This window comes from Oryx dammah, unplaced genomic scaffold, assembly GCF_014754425.2.
Source record: "Oryx dammah isolate SB20612 unplaced genomic scaffold, SCBI_Odam_1.1 HiC_scaffold_9, whole genome shotgun sequence".
NCBI classification, from domain to species: domain Eukaryota; kingdom Metazoa; phylum Chordata; class Mammalia; order Artiodactyla; family Bovidae; genus Oryx; species Oryx dammah.
The window spans coordinates 10,952,766-10,975,419 of NW_024070193.1; the positions used below are offsets into that span (position 1 = coordinate 10,952,766).

The window sequence follows — 22,654 nt, forward strand, 5'->3', positions numbered from 1 at the left end:
TGATTGTAGTTAACAATAATGCATTATATACTTGAAAATTACCCAAGGAGTAGATCTAATTGTTCTCACCATAGTAACAACAACAGAAAGGTAAATGTTAGATGAAGGAGGTGTTAACTAACCTTGTTGTGGTATTCACTTTGCCATATATACAGTATCAAATCACTGCATTGTATGCTTTAAGTTCATACAATGTTTATGCCAATTATATATCAATAAAGCTAGAAAACATTTCCCAGAACTTTTAGATAGGAGTACTCATATTAAAAACGCCTGAATATTTTTCACTTAATAATGACATTTCAGCTCACTAAAGCTGAAAGTTTCTGGAGAGAAAAATAGGTCACCTGCTAAAGGATTTGTTGTAAGAACAGCATTTGTCTTCCTAATAGCAATATTGAAAACTAGAAAATAATGAGAAATTGCCTTTAAAATTCTGAGGGAAGATAAAATTTAACCTAAAATTCTGTATTTACTCAGCCACACTATCCATCAAGTAGGGAAGTAGCCTAAAGAAAACTTTGGTTGCTCAAAATCTCAAATCTTTTTCTTTTATCCCTTTTCAGGAAACAACAGAGAAATAAGTTATTTATTTGACATGAAGAAGTAAATGAAAAGATGCTTAACTGTCCCATCCAGAAAAGAGATTCTAACTTAAACAGGAGGGGCAAAGAATTCTTAGGTTAACATCAGTGGGAAGGTGCAGGATGACAGTTGTGTGACAGACCTAGAGAGTAACTGGTCCATGATAAAGCAGGAGGGCAGCCAGGTGGGATCTGCTACTGAAAGGTGTTTTATAGAGCTGTGGGCAGGGGGGTGGTTGTAGAAAAGACCCTATAATTTAAATAAATCCAGTACAAAATCATAAAGTAGTAGAAGAAAGAAAATTTAATTGAAGTACATTCCTTGGCTCAGAAGTGAACTATATATAAAAGTTATAATACTATAAATAAGGTTTAACCATACTTGTGAGCTACTGGGAAGATAGATGAAATAGGTGTAAACAAGTGTGAAAATCTTCAGCTACCATAAGAAGCCAGTAGATAAATCTCAGACTGGATTTAAAAAAGAGCAGTATAAGTATGACATTTTGAAATATATGATAAATGCTAGAAAAAAAACACAATAAAGACTGGAAGTTGCTTATCTCTGGAGAACGGGACTGGGTGAATGGAGGACTGATTTTTTTATTGCAGCCTTTAGAACTATTTAACTTTTAATCAGTGTTCTTTTGAAAGATCAATGTTTATACTTCCATTTCTAGATTTAAATCAGTTGATTAGATTATTTATTATAACCATCAAGCATCATTTCATTGGTGATCCTGACCAGATATATATGTCTTACATTTCCTTGTAAGACCCAAAGTATCTAACACAATTCCCAGTGTATATAGCAGGCAATTAATTGTGTTATTCAACTGAATAGAATGCCTCAAGCTGCACTCCCCTCCCCCACCATGTCGTTAGACCTTTATGCACTAATGTACCAGAGACTCCAAAGGGCTAAAAACGACTTCTCTGTGGGGTAGAATTTGGCAGAGGCAATAGTGTAGCCCATACATTACTTAATTAATATGTATTTTGTATGTTTATTGCCCTTAGGATATAAAGATGATTAAGCTAGGTACCTCGTGCCCTGGTAGGGCAAAATCTGGAGTTGGGTAGTAAACATGGGAACATAATACATTAGAGCTCTAATACAGGTGATGATGGTTCTGAAGAGGGAAGTACTAGCTGGCCTTCGGACCACTTCCTGACAGCAGGGTAGTGGTTTTTCCTTATGGTGCCATGAAAGACATTCCAGAATGCCAGTTCTTGATGCCATTCTCTGGCCGCCCATGGGTGTGCTTTCAGACTCGGTTGAAGAGTTCTTCCCAGATTTGATACCTCTGAAGTCTGGAATGATGTCTGTTACTGTCAGCTGGGATGAGTTACACTGAAATTAGCTGTGAACTCCCATATATAGTTATAATTGGATATTAATGATTATGAATTGGTAGTCACTTTTAAGAGCTAGTCAGTAAATTCACTTGAGAAGAATGACTTAATGTAGCCCCTAAAAATAAAATAAAGCAGTGGAAAGAGTTTCAGGCCAGTAACTTCCTTCCCAGTGGGATACAGGTCAGTAAACCATAGAAAGCTTGATTTTTTTTTTTTTTCTGAAAGCATGATTTTCTTAAAGCTTTTTTGTGACCTATTTTATATATGGGGTATTCTTTTGTACATAGGCATTCATTCTGTGTGCTGACTTCCCCAGCTGGTGGAGACCTGTTTTAATTATACTTAATATGTATCATGGGAACATGGATTCCCATGGATGAACATTAATAGTCGATAATAATTAGCTACTATAGTTAATAATGTACATGAATATTTAATAACTACTACAGCTAGTGAGATACACTTAATATTTAATTGTACTTCAGTTTTATTCAGGGTTAAATATATTTGGTAAAAGAACAAAACCATTCTAATCAGCAGCCGTTCTTCTTACCCATGTGATATGAAACAGTCCACCTAAGCAGTGCTGCCTCTGGGGGCCAGAAGGAAGCAGTGTAGAAACTCTCATTGCTGAGTCTGCCAAGACCAAGGACCTGAAGAATGGCAAACCCACCATTCTTCCTGGCATTCAGGGTTTACTTCTGAATGTGACAGACTTTTCTATAATAGCTGATTATGAAGAACACTACCAATAATAAGAATAATACTAACTGACCATAACAGTGATCAGCCATTTACAGTGTGTACTGTGCTGGGTTAATCTGCACAAGACCCTGTGAGGTTCAGCACAAAAAGTCATCCTCACTTTACAGATGAGGAAAGTGTGAGTCAGGGTTTAAGCAGGAGCTCTGACTCTTGCACTTAGGTCCCTAACTACTGTGTCATGCTGCTTCCCATTGTGTCATTTGAACCTCACAGTAACCTTGTGAGGAAGACAGTGAAGCTTTTATTTCATTTTTATAGTCGAGGGGAATGTCCCTTGGAGAGCATAAGCAGTTTGTCTGAAGTTTCACAAGCAAGTGCCTGTAGCTGGGGTTGGAATCTGCTTCTGCTGACTTTAGCCAGCCGCAAAGGAGCAGCATGAAGAGATGTTTGGAAAGGAGTCACCTGGGGTTAAAGGCTCTGCCTCCTCCAGTGGAGAGCCCAAGGAAGCTATGTCACACAGTGCAGGGCATGGTACAGTGTGTGGAGAGGACAGTGGTGAAGCAGAACTCCAGTATCAAGCACCCTCTGTGACTTGGCTGATACTCTAAGCTAGAAAGGCCTAGGTTTGAATCTAGACTTGCTACCTTCTTGCTGTCTGGAATCTTCAGCATCTCACTTCCTTGTACTAAGCCTTAGTTGCCTCTGTCAATTACAGACAACATTTGTCTAACAAGGTTAATATAATTAAATGAGATCATATATGTAAAATATGTGTAGCATATAGAAAAGTGAAAAGTGAAGTCGCTCAGTTGTGTCCAACTCTTTGCGACCCCATGGACACCAGGCTCCTCCGTCCATGGGATTTTCTAGGCAAGAGTACTGGAGTGGGTTGCCATTTCCTTCTCCGGGGAGCTTCCCGACCCAGGGATCGAACCCAGGTCTCCCACATTGTAGACAGACGCTTTCCGTCTGAGCCGCCACTTGATCTTAGCCAAAAGGCCAAGAAGCGATATAGAAGGTGCTTTAAAAAAATAGTTGCTGTATGACTCGGGGAACTCAAACGGGCTCATGACAATCTAGAAGGGTGGGATGGGGAGGTAGATGGGAGGGAGGTTCGGGAGGGAGGGGACATGGGTGTACCTATGGCTGATTCTTGTTGATGTTTGACAGAAAACAACAAAATTCTGTAAAGCAATTATTCTTCAATTAAAAAGTTAAAATGGCAACAAAAGTTAGTTTCTTTCCCAGTTGATCTTTTTCTTTCTTTCCATAGCATTTATCTAGCCGGCAGAGTGTACAGCAAAGCACATCTCAGGTAAGCAACTTAAGACAGGCCTCCCAGTTTTTTCCCTGAATTATTTCTTTTAAGCAGTTATAAAATAGGTATGCATCAGGAAATTATTGACTTCTTTTTTTTTTTAACCACTGACTGCTTTATTGTGACCTAAGGAACTCTGATCTCTTAGCAAACTTGGCTAGTCTCCACTCCTCTGTGCAAATTTACACAAGCACAATTGAAATGAAATAGACAGAGACATTAAAATGAATCAGTCTGAGAAAATAAAAATGGTATTTAGAACAGTAACTATTACTATCTAACAGTGTAAACCAAGTACAGCAGGATCATGACAGCATGTCCAAGAAGTGACTTTGAAAATTCTCTGGAGAATTTAGATGTATGTGGCCTGGTGGAGATTTTGAGTTCACTCATCAACTGGAATTACTGTTCCCATATCTCCTTCACTCTGTTTACTTTTCCCAGCTATGTATTTGCCTACCTCAAACCAAGCACATTAACACAACACCTGCTAGTAGCAGAGATAACACCTCTAATCTCTCTTTCTCTTACATGATCCCCTTCAGCAGTATGAGGAGAGTTAGTCATTTCATTTTCATTTCATTTAGGATAAATATGATAACTAAAATAGAAGTCACTGTCTTTTGCCTTCCTCGTTAGGTGGATACAGTGCGCCCACGTCATGGGGAAAGCTGTCGGATACCAGTACCACATCACTTCTTCCTCAGTCTGAAGAGTCTCACGTACAACACCATTGGGGAAGATACTGATGTCTTCTTTTCCTTATATGATATGAGAGAAGGCAAGCAGATCAGGTAAAAGTTGCTAGAAGCTCTCGCGAGGTTGAGACTGTATTCAAATGGTATGTCCTGGATCATGGGCATCTCTAGACTTCAGAGAAGACAGATGCACAGAGGAGGGAGAACAAGGTGAAGTAACCTACTCTTATTTGGCTGAGGGTTTTCCTTCACATCCCAGTTTTCCCTGAAGTCACAAGGGGCCTCTTTTGTATCCTGTACCTATTTCCCCCTCAGTCTTGGCCACCACCAGCTCAGGGAAAGAAGAGGATGCATCTGTCTATTCAGTGCCAGAGAAAACACAAAGGAGAAACATAGAACAAAGCAAATTCAGCAAAGAGACCCTGCTCTTGAATGCAGGAAGCCTTGGACTCTACTTTGCTGCCTGTGTGAGAGAGGGTTCCCAAGGAAATAGGCTAATGTGGTTCTGTCTGAGGGTAGCCCCAGCCCTCACTTTCAGCCTGGCCCTGTAAGAGGAAGAGCATCTTCTGGACAAAAGGAAAAGTTGTACTGACTCCATCATTCCTTTTTGCCTTGGGTTGGAGGAGAAGCCACATAAAGAGGCTGACATGCAATAGACCATGTGTCTTGACAGAGCAGTGAGACCCTTAAGCATGAGCCACTGTGGCAGTGCTTTTCCCCTTGAAAGGTAGGGAGAAATCAAGGCGATACTAGGCTTCTCTTCCTCTTCAGTTCAGCAAGGCTTTGATGGGGTGAGAAGACCTTTGTGGGAAGCCCCAGCTTTTCTTTGTGGTTATATTCTAGGTAGAACAGACAGAAAATAAATCTTGGGATATTTCTATATTGGTTGGGAACTTTCTGTGTTAAGACTACTTTATGGGTGGTTGTTGTTGTTTTACTTAAGATTTGAAAACAGCTGTTTTACTTTTCCAGTTGCGTGCTATACATTTGAGAAAGTTTAAAATGGAAGTTATAACAGAGTACAAAACAGAGAGCAGTTAATTTGTATGTTCCATGGTACCTCTAATCTTGACTATCCTGCCCTGCCTGCCTCCTTCCAAAGCGCCGTGCGTCACTTTGACATGGAAGCAAAATTATGCGCTTGCTGATGAGGGCGTGCGGAGCCTTGTCACCAGTGGCTCCCAGAATGTGTCCCAGTAGATTCTGACTGCCCGCATTTTCCCACTATACCAGTGGTTTGTAAACTGTATTATTTTTATTTGTGTATCGAAGAATCCTTTCTTCAAGCTAATTTCTATAAGGAAGTCCAATAAATGAAACAGATAAAATAGAACTACTCAATTGTTGAAAGGGAAAGTAATAGGAATCTTACAGTGTCCATGCCCCTATCTAGTGAGTACCCTGTGAAACCACTGAAAGTCCAAGGGTGACAGTTTGAAAACCAGAGTGCAGTATTTGTCATCTTGGAGTGCCAGGGACTATGTCTTCTCTCTCCATGACCCTAGCACCACACACAGAGCCTGTGCCTAGTACTTTTTTTTTTTAAATTGGATTTACTGTACAGAGAAGACTCAAACCCAGTCGAGGCACCACATTGCTCTGGTTTGTAATTCACATAGAATCATCAATCCATGTAGTTGTTTTATCTTTGGAATTATTGTTTATGATAGTCTCAGGAAATAGCAGAACATTTTAAAAGAAGAAATACTAAAAAATGTTTGATTAGAGTTTCTGGAATTGTTAGGTCATTTAAAATCCCTATATATTAGAGAACTATACCACCTTGAGATTCACATAATAAAACTGTAAGATTCTTTGTTGAAAATATACACTTTTTTAGTTTTAAGAGTGAACTGTTAAGTAGATTTTAGACCTAGGTTTAATCAATGAACACTCTTCTTTCCAGTAGGATTTGTGTAGTACATAAGGTCTTAAAATTTTTAGGTCATTGAGCTGGTATTATCAGATAATTCTGCTCTCATTATGATTAGTTGTCAAATTGATAGCATGTTACTTTTCTCAGAGCAGTTGTCAGAAGTTGCAAGAGATGAGGGAGATATATTACATCAGATGTACCAAGAATTGGTACAGAGCAATTGATTTGTTTTTTTCTCCTCAAGATAACTCCTTGAGTGACTATTTTTCCACTCAGATATTTCTAGTCTCGTCTCCAGTCGCACGGTGCTAGTGTTCAGGAGTGCCAGAACACTCTCTACTCTGTGCCAAAGAGTACAGGAGATATTAGCTGAACTACAGACCCGCTATTCCTCTCCTCTAAGTCTCCTTGCTGATTTCACAGGCAAATCTGGAGGGGCTAAAGTGAGTGACAGATTGCCAGCCCACAGCATGCATTTTGATACATGTTGACTGATGAGTATTGGATAGTCTGCTGTAGGTCAGAAGCAGCAGCTGGCAGGGCCTTGGTAGCTCTATTTTTCATTTCATTTCATCATTCCAGAATCATAAATATTTAGCCTTGAAATCTAAATCTCTAATTAAGACCTGTCCCCTGAGCTTCAGGTCCTCATTTCCTTTTTCCTACCAGACATATGCCCTTGGGTGTCCTTCAGACATCCATCATCATTCCTAAACTGCGTTCATTTTCTTTTCCTCACATAACTACTTTTTCCTTAAATCAAGCGAAAGGCATTTGCTCAGAGATCCATGTCAGAAACTTAGGGAACCTCTTAGGCTCCTCCATCTCTATCTCCTTTCTGTCTCTTCTCAATTAATCACTGTATCCTCTTAACATCTGTCTCCTAATGCCAGTCAAATCACTGCCCTCGCTTTATCCTTGCTGTCACCCCAGATCCTTCACATTTCTCCCCAACATGGACTCCCTGAATCTGTCTTCCTTCCCTAAGTTATCCTCCACACCACTGTCATATTTCTTTTTTAAAAATGAAAAATGTTCATGTCAGCTCCCACTTAGCCTTAAAAACCCTTGTTACTTAGCATGGCATAAAAGACCCAGCATAATGTAATTCTGCCTATTTCTCTCACCTTATCTCTTGATGAATTATTTGGCTTTTTCTAAACATGCCTTGCTCTTTCATACCTCTCTACCTTTGTTGGCTTGGTAAGCTCCTGTTCATTGTTTACAACTCAACTTTATGAAACCTCCCTCATCCTATTTATGACTAGAATCAGTCCTGGGGCTTCCTTGTGCACATGATGTCATTCTGCACCTAACTTTCTCCCGTTTCCAATTATACACATGCATAGAGATTGCCTCCACTGGAATGGGAGCTTCCATGTATGTCTTTTGTTCCATTTTCTCCCTAGTGCTAAGCACAGAACTTTGAATATTGGAGTGTTAAATAGTTATTGAATGAATGAATGAATAAGTCCATCTATCAAATAAGTACCAATAAATCTCCTGTGAATCCAAGAAATTTTCATGTAATTGAACAGTTTAGCAAGCATTTACTGAGGCTTTCTTGTTTGTGGGCCCCTGCAATACCTGCTGAGGATTTAGAGGAAGAAAAAGAAATGTCCCTGCTGCTAAACAGGTCTGAAGAAGGCATTACAGAATTCCTAAAAGATGTAAAACATCTATTCCCAATTTTTTTAAATTTATTTATTTATTTTTTATTTTACATTACAATTCTGTATTGGTTTTGCCATACATTGACATGAATCCACCATGGGTGTACATGCGTTCCCAAACATGAACCCTCCTCCCACCCCCCTCCCCACAACATCTCTCTGGGTCATCCCCGTGTACCAGCCCCAAGCGTGCCGTATCCTGCATCGGAAATAGACTGGCAATTCGATTCTTACATGATATACATGTTTCAATGCCATTCTCCCAAATCATCTCACCCTCTCCCTCTCCCTCTGAGTCCAAAAGTCCGCTATACACATCTGTGTCTTTTTTGCTGTCCTACCTACAGGGTCATCATTGCCATCTTTCTAAATTCCATATATATGTGTTAGTATACTGTATTGGTGTTTTTCTTTCTGGCTTACTTCACTCTGTATAATCGGCTCCAGTTTCATCCATCTCATCAGAACTGATTCAAATTCATTCTTTTTAACAGTTGAGTAATACTCCATTGTGTATATGTACCACAGCTTTCTTATCCATTCATCTGCTGATGGACATCTAAGTTGTTTCCATGTCCTGGCTATTATAAACAGTGCTGCGATGAACATTGGGGTACATGTGTCTCTTTCAATTCTGGTTTCCTCAGTGTGTATGCCCAGCAGTGGGATTGCTGGGTCATAAGGCAGTTCTATTTGCAATTTTTTAAGGAATCTCCACACTGTTCTCCAGTGGAAAAGGAAGATGGGCAGATGTCTTATTGACAAGTGGTAAGACTTTAAGCACAATAAGAAGCCAGGGAAAAAGGAACAAAAAAATAGAACCTATTAAGAGAGAAGTTTTTATAGAACTTCTCAAGCTGAAAAAAAATTAGATGTCCTATCCAAATCCTGGTTGGTTTATATATTTTTTCTAATTAATTATATTTTAGACTGATTTATATTTATGATTAAATTGTATGGTTTGGTAAAGAAATACAGCCAGCTTTGCAATGATATACTGGGAGAGATGGCTTTTTCTTTCATGGTGAGCTAGGTCAGTCGTCACCAGGGTTTTGAATTCAACATTTGAAGAACTATTTTTTTTAAAAGGAAAAGAAGTCAGGGAAGAAATGGGTCTTTGAGAGACTGAGAAGACCTCAAGGGTTCTTGGAGAAAATGAAAATAGTTGAAAAAGAGTAACCAGTATCCAGATAAGGTATTAACTCATTTGTTCAACTGATATTTATTAAGCATCTGCCAATTATTGGTTTAGATGCTAGGTACACCGGGATGGGCAAGAGAAATCTGCTTGTCTTCCTGGAGCTTATGAACTAGTAGAGAGATTAACTCTTTCTAGTATAGAGACTGTTGAACACGTGGTCACATGAATAAGTACAAAATTTAAAAATTGTCATAAATGCTATAAAGGAAAATCATGCATGGTGCTGTGAAACTTCATGTATATTGGAGTGTAGGGAAGGAAGCTCTTATGGCATCCAAACTAAGCCTTAATGTTTGAGTAAAGAAAAAAAGAGTAGATAATGCGATCTAGGCAGAAGAAAGTTTAGATGCAGTGAAGAACTTTGTACATTCAGAGAACTGAGAGGCAGTCATCACTGGTATACAATGAGTGAGAAAAGGAAAGGACATCATAAGAAAAGATAACCAGGGACCAGATGATGCAGGGTCTTATGGCCATAGAAAAATTTTGGATTTTTTTTTTAAGAATTTGGATTTTATTGTAAGTTCAAGAAGAGAAGATACTTAAACGTGAGAAGCAGCAAAACTCGAGTTAAAAATAATAAAAATATAAATGCATATATACAGGAAATTGGAAGAGGTGGTTAGAGCTAAGAAAAAGTTGATGTTGACAATAAACTCCAGGTCTTGAATCTGTTTCTTTACCCTTCTTTGTTCATAGTTTCTTCAAGAAAGAAAGAGCTCAGTAAATAATTAGGAAATAAGTGCTAGATTTAAGATAAAATAGGTCAAAAATAGCCCTGAAAACCCTGTAGACTAATTTAGACTTGAAGCATTAGACAACCATTCTGATTCCTTGAGTGGGTAACTGCCATGTTGAATGTGGTGGTTTGGGGTTATCCCAGAGGCAATATAGAGGTTAAACTGGAAAATGAATGAGATGAGTTGGAAGCTGTTGTCGACATGAGTTGATAAGGCCTCAGGATAAGGGGACTAATAGTAAGATTAGAGAAGAAAGAGCATCTTGCCGTGTAAGATCTACTCCCAGCCTCATCACCTCTATAATTTAATTTCCTATCATTCCCCCTTGATCACTCTACACGTAGTTTCATTTCCTATTATTCCCCCCCTTGATCACTCTACTTTACAATGACCTTCTTGCTGTGCCCTAAAACACAACACATGTTCCTGCCTTAGGGCCTTTCTTTGCACCTGCTCTTTTCTGGATAGCCTCATGGTGCTTACATCCTGACTTTCTTCAGGTTTTGACTCAAATGTCACGCTTTCAGGCTTTTCCCAGCTACCCTATTTAGAACTGAAAACATCATGAACATCATCTCCCACATACACATGCATATTCTCAATCCCTTCCTTGCTTTATATTTTACCCAAGCATGTATTACCATCTAGTATACTGAATAGTTTATCTGTTTACCATTTTTATTGTCTGTGTCTTGTCTCTAGGCTGTAAGCACCATGAAAGCAGAGGGTTTTTTTTTTTTTGAAATTTTTTCTTATTTTTTAAATTAAAGTATAATTAATTTACAACATTGTTTGTTTCATGCATACAACAAAGTGATTCAGTGAAACACACAGTATATATCTGTATATTCACACATGCACACTTATATTCTTTTTCAGATTCTTTTTCATTATAGGTTATTATAAGGTATTGAGTATAGTTCCTGTGCTATATAGTAGGTCACTGTTATTTATATATTTTATATGAGAACAGAGATTTGTTAATCTTATTCACAAGCAGATCCCTTGAACCTGGAGAATATTGGTATTTGGTAGGTACTCAATACTTACTTGTTGAATGAATGTCAACTAAGTGCAGCAACAAACTTAGTTATTCCTCTTATCTCTTTTCTTTCTCTTTTTAAAACATATAACTCAATGGTTTTTTTACCTTGGGGACAAATAGAGTGTGGTACTATAATTGTTGAGTTCAGCCAAGTGAAAGAAATGATGAGTTCAGTTTGGGCTGTGTTAAGTTTGAAGTGATAGCTATGCAAACCGCAGGCCATGTAGTGGGGGCATCTTGGATGCAGGCAAGGTGTCACAGATGAAGATAATAATTTTCATAGAAGTAGTTCCTGTGTGCAGAAAGAAAGCTATCTAAGGCTATCTAAAACATGGAATATTTCAGTCATTAAGGAAAACATTTTAAGCAGCTGACATGCAATGTGCTGTCAGGTAATGTAGAGTTCTTTAAGATTGGGAAGAAGTGCCAGTGAAGGAGAAAAAACAATTGAACAGAACTGAAGGTATCACACTTCTTTGTTTCAAAGCATATTACAAAGCTACAGTCATTAAAACAGTGTGGTGCATGCGTATGTGCTCAGTCACATCCAGCTCTGCAGGCCCATGGACTGTAGCCTGCCAGGCTTCTCTGTCCACGGGATTCTCCAGGGCAAGAGTACTGAAAAGGGTCGCCATGCCCTCCTCCAGGGGGCATGTGTCTCTTACATCTTCTGCATTGGCAGGCAGATTCTTTTCCACTAGTGCCCCCTGGGATACTCATGTTATCACTGCATTGTTTACAGCAGTTAGGGAATGGAAACAATGCAAATGCCTGTCAGTAGGTGAATGGATAGAAAGATGTGTTCTGTATCCACAATGGAATATTGTTCAGCCACAAGAAAGGAGAACATGGCATTTTCAACAGTATGGATGAAATGAGCACATTATGCTAGGCAAGTTAAATGAGACAGAGTAAGTATTATATCACTTATATGTGGAATCTAAAAATGTCAAACCTGTGAAAAAACAGAGTAAAATAGTGGTTACCAGGAGATGGAGGAGCAGGGACTGGGGATAAGATTGATGGTGTTTAAAGGTATGAACTTGTATCGAGTAGTAAGTAAGCCACGGAGAATTAAACATAATATAATTAATGAAAGACAGTAATGCTGCACTATAAAGATGTAACGTGATAAATATTACTTCAGTGGTAATCAGACTAATATTACAGTACATGTGTATCAAAGTAACACACTGTATACTTTAAGTTTATAAAATGTATTATGTCAAATTTATCTAATTTTTTTAAAAGATAAAAGTTGGGGAGGATGTGGAAAAAAGAGAACTCTTGTACACTGTTGGTAATGTAAACTGATACAGTCACTATGTAAAACAGTATGAAGATTCCTCAAAAAATAGAAAATAGATCTCTCATATGATCCAGTGATCCCGCTTTTGAGAGTATATCCAAAGGAATTGCAATCAGCATCTCAGAGAGATAGCTACACTCCTGTATTCATTGCAGCAATATTTACATCAGCCAAACAAGGAAGCAACTTGAATGTCTATCAGTGAATGAATGGATAAGTATAATGTAGTATTTACATAAAATGGATATTGTTTACCCTTTAAAAAGAGAGGAACCCTGCCATTTGCAGCAAAATGGATGAACTTGGACGATATCGTGCTTCATGAAATAAGCCAGACATAGAAGGACAAATACTACATGATACAACTTAATGAGGATTCTAAAATAGTTAAATTCAAAGAAAGAGAGAGTGAAATAGTGGTTTCTGGAACCTGGAGACAGAGGGAAATGAGAGGTATTAGTGAAGGGATACAAATTTTCAGTTATACAAGGTGAATAAATTCTAGCGATCTATACATCATGGTACATACAGTTAACAATACTGTATTGAACACTTAAAAATTTGCTAAGAGTTTATATCTGTAGTTAAATATTCTTATTTCACACTACAAATATAAAATAATAATAAATAGAATGTGGAGAAACTTACAGAGATGATATATTTATGATAAACTTATGGAGAATATGTTCATGGCTTACATTGTGATGATGGGCTCACAGGTATATATTTATCTACAACTCATCCATTTGTATATATTAAATATATACAGCTTTTTATTTGTCAATCATACCTCAGTAAAGTGATTTAGAAAAAGAGAAATGTGGGGAGAAGTGAATTTTCCTAGCAAGTGTTAAACACCTTATATAAATGCAAGACTTACTAAAATGTGTAGTATTTTCTGTGTCATCGCATAACCAGTATGACTAACATTATGTGGATTTGACTCACTTATGCTCTGAAACAGAATTTTCTAAGATAATCAGTGATCACATTATAGGCAAATAAGATTGTCTTTTTTTGAAATTAAAAAAAAAAGCAGAAGACATTGCTTTACTCTCCTGTTTTTTTTTTTAATGACATTTATCACCTTCTGCATTCTACATGATTTAGTCATTTGTTGTGTTTATTATTTATTGTCTGTTTCCTCAGTTTGTCTTTCCTGAGCAGAGAGATGTCTTTTGTTCACTAAGGTACTCAAGTGCCTAGAACAGTGCTTGTCACATAGTAAGTGCTCAATAAGTGTTTGTTGAATAAATGAGGGTAACCATCCAGAATGCTGAAAGGAGATGAAAAGTATGAAGGACATATTAAGGGACATGGAGAATACAATGAGAGAGGGTAATAAACATCTAATTAGAGAATCACAGACAAAGAGAAAAGAAAAAAAAAAGAGAGAAGATACACTCCAGGAGATTATGGCTGATAAGTTTTCATCACCAGTGAGGAAGATACAAATATAAGGCTGTGTATTTCCTTCACCCCCATGAGATTCCTCTTTGGGACCAATGTACTCTTTGGCAGTTATCAGAGGATGAAGAAGCCAAGGTTATTAAATAGAACTTGTCTTCATCTCCACCACTTCATTCAATGGTAAATTTACAGTGTCCAGTTTGGGTCATAGTGCTGTATTCTTAACAAATACAATGTAAGTTGGGAAAAGTCATGAAGTCCACTGATGGTTTATGGTATCTTGATTAAAGAAGGGTTTACCACTGCCAACAACAAAAACACTTTAAAACAATTTGACTTTTGAAAACACTATAGCACAGAGATTAAATTTAAAAATAAAGATATTCACAGAATAAATCCTCAGGTTCCCTAATCAAACTTAGTGTCAGATGTGACCTTAAGTACTATCAAAGACTGCCATTGACAGAGCAACCTTATGGCAGAACCATGGTACAGCTGTTCCTTTAGCTGTTTCCAAAAACTGTCCAGTATTGGCTGAGAGTCTGCCAGCAAATGGATGCCTTCATGTGCTCTTCAACTTTTTTTATTGAAGGTATAGTAGATTTACAGTAGTTCAGTTATATAGGAAAGTCACTCAGTTATAGATATTCTTTTGCAGACTCTTTTCCATTATAGTTTTTTATAATATATTAGATGTAGTTCCCTGTGCTATTCCCTCTTTTAATCTATTTTATATATAGTAGTATGTATATGTTAACCCCAAATCCTAATTTATCCCTCCCCTCCCTTGCCCCTTTGGTAACCTTAAGTTTGTTTTCTATGTCTGTGAGTCTATATCTACTTTGTGAAAATGTATCCTTTTTTTTTTTTTTTTAGATTCTGCCAAAAAGTGATATTATATGATATTTATCTTTTTCTGTTTAACTTATGTAACTCTGGGTCCTTCAGTGTTGCTACAAATGACATTATTTTATTCTTTTTATGGTCAAATAATATTCCATTATGTGTGTATATGTGTGTATACACATCACACCTTCTTTATCCATTCATCTGTTGTTAGACATTTAGGTTGCTTCCATGTGCTGCTGTGCCCCTCAGTTTTACTGAGCATCTCCTCCGTGTTTACACTCAGTTGCCAAGAAACCAGATCTTTGGTGAATCCATAGTACCCAAATGAATAAAAATAAATAAATCATATTTTCAGTTTAGGGTGCTAGAAAAAGAAAAGATAAAGTAGAAGAAAAATATAATAGAACATAAAGAAATAAACATGCAGCAGAAATTAATGCATTGTAAATCAATTGTACTCCAGTACAAATTGAAATAAAAAAGAAATAAACAATAGAGAGGATCAATAAAATAAAGACTGATTCTCTGAAAAAACAAACTTTAAAAAAGACATACTAGTAGTAGCAAGAGTAATCAAGAAAAAAGATAAATACTAAAAAATATATGGAACACATTTTTTAATTGAGGTAGGATTCATGTAACATAAAAGTACCATTTTAAAGTAAACAGTTTAGTGGCATATTACTATACATTCACAAGGTTGTTCAACCGCCACCTCTGTCTAGATCCAAAATGTTATCATCACCCCAAAGGAAGCTATGAACCTGATAAACTGTTGTTCCTCATTCTCCTCCCCACCCCACCCCTGCTTCCACCCCCGACAGCTACAAGTCTTTGTTTCATCTCCCTGAATTTAGTTATTCTAGGTATTTCTAGAATATATCTATAAAGAATAGATATTTCTATTCTATAAATAGAATCCTACAATGAGTGACCTCTTGCATCTGGATTGTTTCACTTACCATTGTGTTTTTAAGATTTGTTCATGTTGTAACATGCGTCGGTATACCATTTCTTTATACGGCTGAGTAATATTTCATTATATGGATATGCCACAATATCTTTTTCCATCCATTCATTGGAAGACAGTTGTGCTGTTTCTACCTTTTGGCTACAGTGAATAGTGCTACTAGGAACATGTCGTATGTATACTTGAGGGCCTGTTGTCTGTTCTTTTAGCTGTATATCTAGGAGTGGAGTTGCTACATTATATAGTAATTCCATGTTTAACTTTTGAGGAATGCCAAACTGTTTTCCACAGCAGCCAAACCATTATACATTCCTGCCAACAGTGTGTGCTTGCTGTTTTCTGGGGGTTTCCTCCATTGTGGTTTGATATGCATTTTCATGATGACTAGTGATAAGAGCATCTTTTCATGTGTTTGTTAACCATTTGTATATTTTCCTTGGAGAAATGTGTAGTCAAGTCTTTTGCCCATTTTTAATTGGATTATTTGTCTTTTTGTTGAGTTTTAAATGTTCTTTATATTTCCTAGATACTAAAACCTTATCAGAGATGTAGTCATATCTGTCTCTTTGTGACCCCATGGCCTATAGCCCACCAGGCTCCTCTATCCATGGGCTTCTCCAAGCACGGATGCTGGAGTGAGTAGCCATTCCCTTCTCCAGAGAATCTTCCTGACCCGGAGATCGAACCTGAGTCTCCTGCATTGCAGGCAGATTCTTTAGCATCTGAACCACCAGGGAAGCCTGTCAAAGCTATGGTTTGCCAGTATTTCTCCTTTCCTGTAGGTTGCCTTTTTCACTTTCTTGATAATTTTGATGCACAATACTTTTTAATTTTGATGAAGCCCACTATATCTGTTTTTTATTCTGTTGCTCGTGCTTTTGGTATCACAGGACACATTTTTAAAATTGTGTGCCTATACTGTGACCAATCTGATACAAATAAACTTGTGTTTATATGTGTAAAAATCTTACTTTTGTAATAGCAAAATGTTCATAAGAAGAGAGGTGACTAGATAAATAATACTGTTACCTTTGAAAAGATCAAGGTGAAGAGAAGTGAGAGAGGAACTAAATTAGTTTTCTGTTGTTGCATAACAAATTACAACAAATTAAATGGACTTCAAAATTTCCCATTTTTTAGTTCATAGTTCTGTAGGTTAGAAGGCACTACTGGGTTCTTTGTTCACTATATTACAAGGCTGAAATAGTGTCTGTGTTGTAATGTAAAAGCTGTAGTGGAAAATTTGCTTCCAAGTTCATTGGTTGTTATTGGCAGGATTCAATTTCTTTCAGTTATGGGACTGAGGTTTCGTTTCCTTGCTAACTGTTGACTGAGAACTGCCATTAGTTCCTAAAGGCCACAAGCGTTTCTTGCTTTGTAGAACCCTCCATCTTCAGGTTAGCAAAAGTACAGTGAGTCTTTTCCGTGCTGAGAATCTCTTACTTCCTCTTCTGTGGGAGAAAACTCCATGCCTTTAAAGGACTCGTGGGAGATTAGGTCAGGTTTACCCACAAATTTCCCTATTTTGTGGTCAGCTGTGTTGTATAAGATAACCTGATCATGGAATTAGAAGTCACCATACTTATAATCCCAAAGGTTATAACCTCTATAGAGGAGAAGTTTAGGGGACAGTTGTAGAGTTCTGCCTACAACAGAGACTGCATACATGCCTGCGTAGTCACTCATTTGTGTCTGACTCTGTGCCACCCTTTGGACTGTAGCCCAGCAGGCTCCCCTGTCCATGGAATTTTCTAGGCAAGTTGCCATGCCCTCCTCTGGGGCATCTTCCCAAATCCAGGGGTCGAACCTGCATCCCCTATGTCTCCTACATCACAGGCGGATTCTTTACCCCCTGAGCCATCAGGGAAACTTCCACATAAACATGTTCTTTATATGGAAGTTAATGAGTTCAGTGAAAACAGCAAATTTACAATTGTGAGTATAGCATGACTTGACTTTGTGGGGAAAAACCACGTATGTCTATATGCATATAATGTATTATAATTACAAATTTTTTAAAAGGCTAAAATTTTTCAAAATTGTCCTTGAACTGACAGATACTTGATGTTTTGGTAGTAATTCTTTTTTAAAGTAGCTGGCAATAATCTTAAGGAAAAGATAGTTATAAAAATTATAGGAAATACTGATTTTTCTGTATGAGGAGAAAAATATGGAAAAAATTTCTCACTTCTGCTTCTCCCTTCTTCAAGCCTTCTGGCTTGGCAGTCCAAAATAAACATCTGCTTGCTTTTGAGTGGTAATGATTTAAGAAAAGGATAAAGCCTGTAAATGGCCAGAATTTTAAATATCCTTAATATCTTTCCCTAATATCATAGATCCCACTTTTTACAAGGAACTCGTTGTCTTTGTTTAAAAATTTTTTATTCTATTAAAAAAGAAAAGAAAAAAATATTTCTCTAAAACATGTTATGGTTCACTGTTATCTTAATCTATTTAATAATTACCTTGCCAAGTAGTGTAAAGAGTATTCTTTTAGAATAGAATTTGTGTTTTGATCTTTATTTGATTTTTTTATGGATACAGTTATCTTTTTTTTTTTTTTCAGTTATCTTTTCTTTTATGTGAGTTTCTTTATTCACAGAGGGGAGTATTATTGTTTAACTAACTTTCTCTACTGGTGTGCCTCTTAATATGCCTCATTCTCTTGCTGGCCCTCTGCAAGTTTAGAAGAGTGCTTTGAAGCCTCTGGGTGCTAATGATTGATTTTATAACTCATCTGGCTTTCCCTAAGGCGTCTTCAGTATGCCAGGTTTTTCTCCTAGGCCTTGGGAATACAAAGTTGCCCTCAGAAACTTAACCTCTCTTGATTATCATGCGAAAGCACTTGTTAACCATCTTTTCATGGATGCTGTGCAAAGCAAGCTAAAAAGGCTCATTTCTTACTCTCCTGGAGTTGGCTCAGCATTCAGGACACGCTTGCATAGCATGTACTTTTTCTTGAAAATCAGCTGCTTCTGTAATTGAAATAGAGGGCTCTGCCTGAGAGGCAAGTTTTCTATCCAAAAGAGAGAAAATCGCAGGTAACCCGAGAGAGAAATTTTCTTTTGAAATGATGGCTGAGAACTTTGTTAATTAAATCAAACAGTTTTTCTTTTCTCTGCTAAAGAGGTCATGTCTTAAGTGCAACTAGAGCTTATCTGCAGGAGCTCCGGCAACCAGTGAAGGACCTGCACATCAGTCCGTCCACTCAAGGCCACATGGTATGGTCTGACCTGTGTTAACTGACAGTCAATTTCAGTTTCTTCTCCTACCCTGCTCTCATTGTCAATATGCATATCTTCCCTGGAAATTACAAAGATCTAGAGAAACTAAAAATTAGCTTACTCTCTCACATAAAGAAAGCCAGGATCCTGTGCCCTATGGATGGAGAGGCCAATGTGTGAATATTTAAGTGAAACGCTTTATACTCTATCATCTTGTAAGTGTTCTCTTACAAGAATATATTTTTCTAACCCCAAACCAAAAATATAAACAGAATGAATGCAAATACAGTTTGAAGCTAACTGTATTTCATTTCAGTGGCCAGGCTAACTCAACATGCTTTTATATACATGGTCAAAGCATCACATCTTGCTCTGAAATAATACAGTGAAAATCTACTTAGAGATACACCTGGTGAAACTTTCATTTTTAGATATATACTTTGATCTTTGGTTAAACGTATGTTTCTTTCATCTGAGAAAAAGGCCAGGAATTGTTCTCCTGTGTGTGCCATCTCTTAATTATGTTCTGAGTCTAAGTATCAGGCTGGAGCAATGTACTACAGAGTCTGTACAAACACAGTAAAAGAAATGGTCAATTTTCTTTAAAAAGTTCTTTGTTTACAAGAAATTTCCCTTCTGCTCTATCTAGACTATAACACACAGTGCAGAGTAGAATAGAATAACTAATGCTTCTGACATGAGTCCATGAATATTCATCATGACATCAATCCTGAATATTCATTGGAAGGACTGAAGCTTACACTCCAATACTTTGGCCACCTGACGTGAAGAACTGACTCATTTGAAAAGACCCTGATGCTGGGAGAGATTGAAGGCGGGAGGAGAAGGGGATGACAGAGGATGAGATGGTTGGATGGCATCACTGACTCAATGGACATGAGTTTCAGTAAGCTCTGGAAACTGGTGATGGACAGGGAGGCCTGGCATGCTGCAGGTCCATGGGGTCTCGAAGAGTCGGACAGACTGAGCGACTGAACTGAGCTGAACTGACATGAGTTCAGAAAAATCTTCTGCCTGGAAAAGAATGTGGAAAATTAAGAGGTATCAGAGGTAGATGTCATAGTTGATTGTTATAGTCAAAGATTTATTTTTCCCCTATTATGTGCTCCTACTGGTATAGGCTCTATAGAGACATGCCAGTGAAGAAAACTCAAGAAAAATTCCTGCTCTTGTGAAACTTACATTCTTGTAGGGGAGTCAATCAATAAATAAGTAGTTTGTATAGTATATTTGGAGGGATAAATGTTAGAATAAAAAAGTAAAGTATTAAGGGGAATTTGCTCTTTCGTAAAAGGTATTCAGTATAGACCTTACTATTCTCATCTGGTAAACATACCATGGGGCTGTCTTCCAGGGGAGAGACTTGTTTTCTACCATCTTCTCATCCCTTACTAGCTGGGCCTCCAGGGAAGCCCAAGAATACTGGAGTGGGTAGCCTATCTCTTCTCCAGCGAATCTTCCTGACCCAGGAATTGGACCAGGGTCTCCTGCATTGCAGGTGGATTCTTTACCAGCTGAGCTACCAGGGAAATGCTTTGAATCTCAAAATGACTTCCAAATTAATGAAGTGGAGCCAAGGGATGAAATTATAACCAGCCTTCTCACCCCTGGTCACATAAGGATAAATGAGGAAACTAGAATAGGAGGCCTTTGCAGTAATTCAGAGGGGAGATGTCGGTGGCTTGTATTTGGGTTATTTTTTTTGAAGTAGAACCATGCTGGTTTCATTTCTGGTATGGTGGAGTGACCTCCTAACAAGCCAGCCCTCTAAACAGAATAAATAGGACACATCATAGTCTAACTAAAATTCTTAAAAGTAACTAGTAAAAAGTGACACATTGCATGCATGGGAACAATAATTCAAGTGATCGTGAGCTTTTTATCAGAAATCATAGAATCCAGAAGGTAACAGAGAAACATCTGTAAAGTACTGAAGGACAGACAAACACAAAGTTTTATATTTAGTGAAAAAAATCTTTTAAGAATGAAGACAAATGAAAGAGTAATGAACACAAAATAAAGACAAATATCTTTATTTTAAAGACATTTTCAGATGAGGGAAAACTAAGAGAGCTTGTCAGCAGGAGAACAATACTTTAAGACTTGCTAATGGAAGTTCTCCAGGCTAAAAAAAGAATCACAGGGAAGCTCAGATGCTCAAAACTGAATGAAGAACATTGAAAATGATAAATATATAGATGAATAGAAAAGACTATTTGTCTCTTAATTTAAAAAAATACAGTACTGTATAAAATAAAAATAACATTTTCCTGAGGGTATTCTAATGTATGTACTTATGACAACTATAGCAGAAAGGATGGAAGGAGTGGTAATTTAACCTCTACATTTGTAAGGTTTCTACATTTTTTGTAAAATGGGAAAATACTCATTTGAAATTGATGGTGAAGACTTAAGAACGTAGAAAATAATGCAAAGAGGTACAGCTAAAAAGTCAGTAGATAAATGAAATTTTAAAATCTACCCAATATTGGAAGATTCCTGGAACTGTTCTGGTTCTTTATTTCCTCACATTCCAAAGTACATGTTCATAGTGTCTTAGGAGCCAAATCCACTGAAGAGAGTATAATTTCAGGTATCATTCAAAACAGTAATGAGTTGCCTCAGAGGTTAAATTTAATTAGTCTTTCTTCAGTTCAGTTCAGTTCAGTCACTTAGTCATGTCCAAATCTTTGCGACCCCATGGACTGCAGTATGCCAGACTTCCCTGTCCGTCACCAACTCCCAGAGCTTGCTCAAACTCATGTCCATCAAGTCAGTGATGCCATCCAACTATCTCATCCTCTGTCGTCCCCTTCTCCTCCCACCTTCAACCTTTCCCAGCATCAGGGTCTTTTCAAATGAGTCAGTTCTTCACATCAGGTGGTCAAAGTATCAGAGCTTCAGCTTCAGCATCAGTCCTTTCAATGAATATTCAGGACTGATTTCCTTTAGGACTGACTTTAGATTTCCTTTAGTTTGAGCTCCTTGCAGTCCATGGGACTCTCAAGAGTCTTCTCCAACACCACAGTTCAAAAGCATCAATTCTTCAGCACTCAGCTTTCTTTATAGTCCAACTCTCACGTCCATACATGGACTACTGGAAAATCATAGCTTTGACTAGACAGACCTTTGTTGTCAGAGTAATGTCTCTGTTTTTTAATAGGCTGTCTAGGTTTGTCATAACTTTTCTTTCAAGGAGCAAGCATCTTTTAATTTCATGGCTGCAGTGACCATCTGCAGTGATTTTGGAGCCCCCCAAAATAAAGTCTTTCGCTGTTTCCATTGTTTCCCCATCTATTTGTCATCAAGTGATGGGACCAGATGCCGTGATCTTCGTTTTTTGAATGTTGAGTTTTAAGCCAACTTTTTCACTCTCCTCTTTCACTTTTTTAAGCAAGAGGCTCTTTAGTTTTTCTTTGCTTGCTGCCATATAGAAACTTTCTGTACAGTAGAGATCAAGATTATCAAGACAGCAGAGAAGAAGACATAACTTAAAATAGAAGGAAAATCCTTTGTGAATGAAGTGGCAGTAAACTTTTGAACAAGTTTTTCAACTTTAGTTGAAAAGTAGAAAATTGCCATAAAATGCACACACTAATTCCTGTTCAGTTCTTTTTGTTTAGAGTATTATATGTGTAAGGAGAAATGTTGCAGAGCCTACAGTAAGCTGGT

At 37.5% G+C, this 22,654-nt stretch overlaps 1 protein-coding gene across 1 annotated transcript in view; it reads left to right on the forward strand.

Moving 5' to 3' along the window:
• The window catches only part of DOCK3 (dedicator of cytokinesis 3), a 262,648-nt gene that overhangs the window by 108,372 nt on the left and 131,622 nt on the right, over positions 1 to 22,654 (forward strand). Inside the window, exons 7-8 of the mRNA XM_040247080.1 lie at positions 3,922 to 3,963; positions 4,606 to 4,760. Coding sequence (XP_040103014.1) covers positions 3,922 to 3,963; positions 4,606 to 4,760 — 197 coding nt within the window. The remainder of the gene's footprint in view (positions 1 to 3,921; positions 3,964 to 4,605; positions 4,761 to 22,654) is intronic.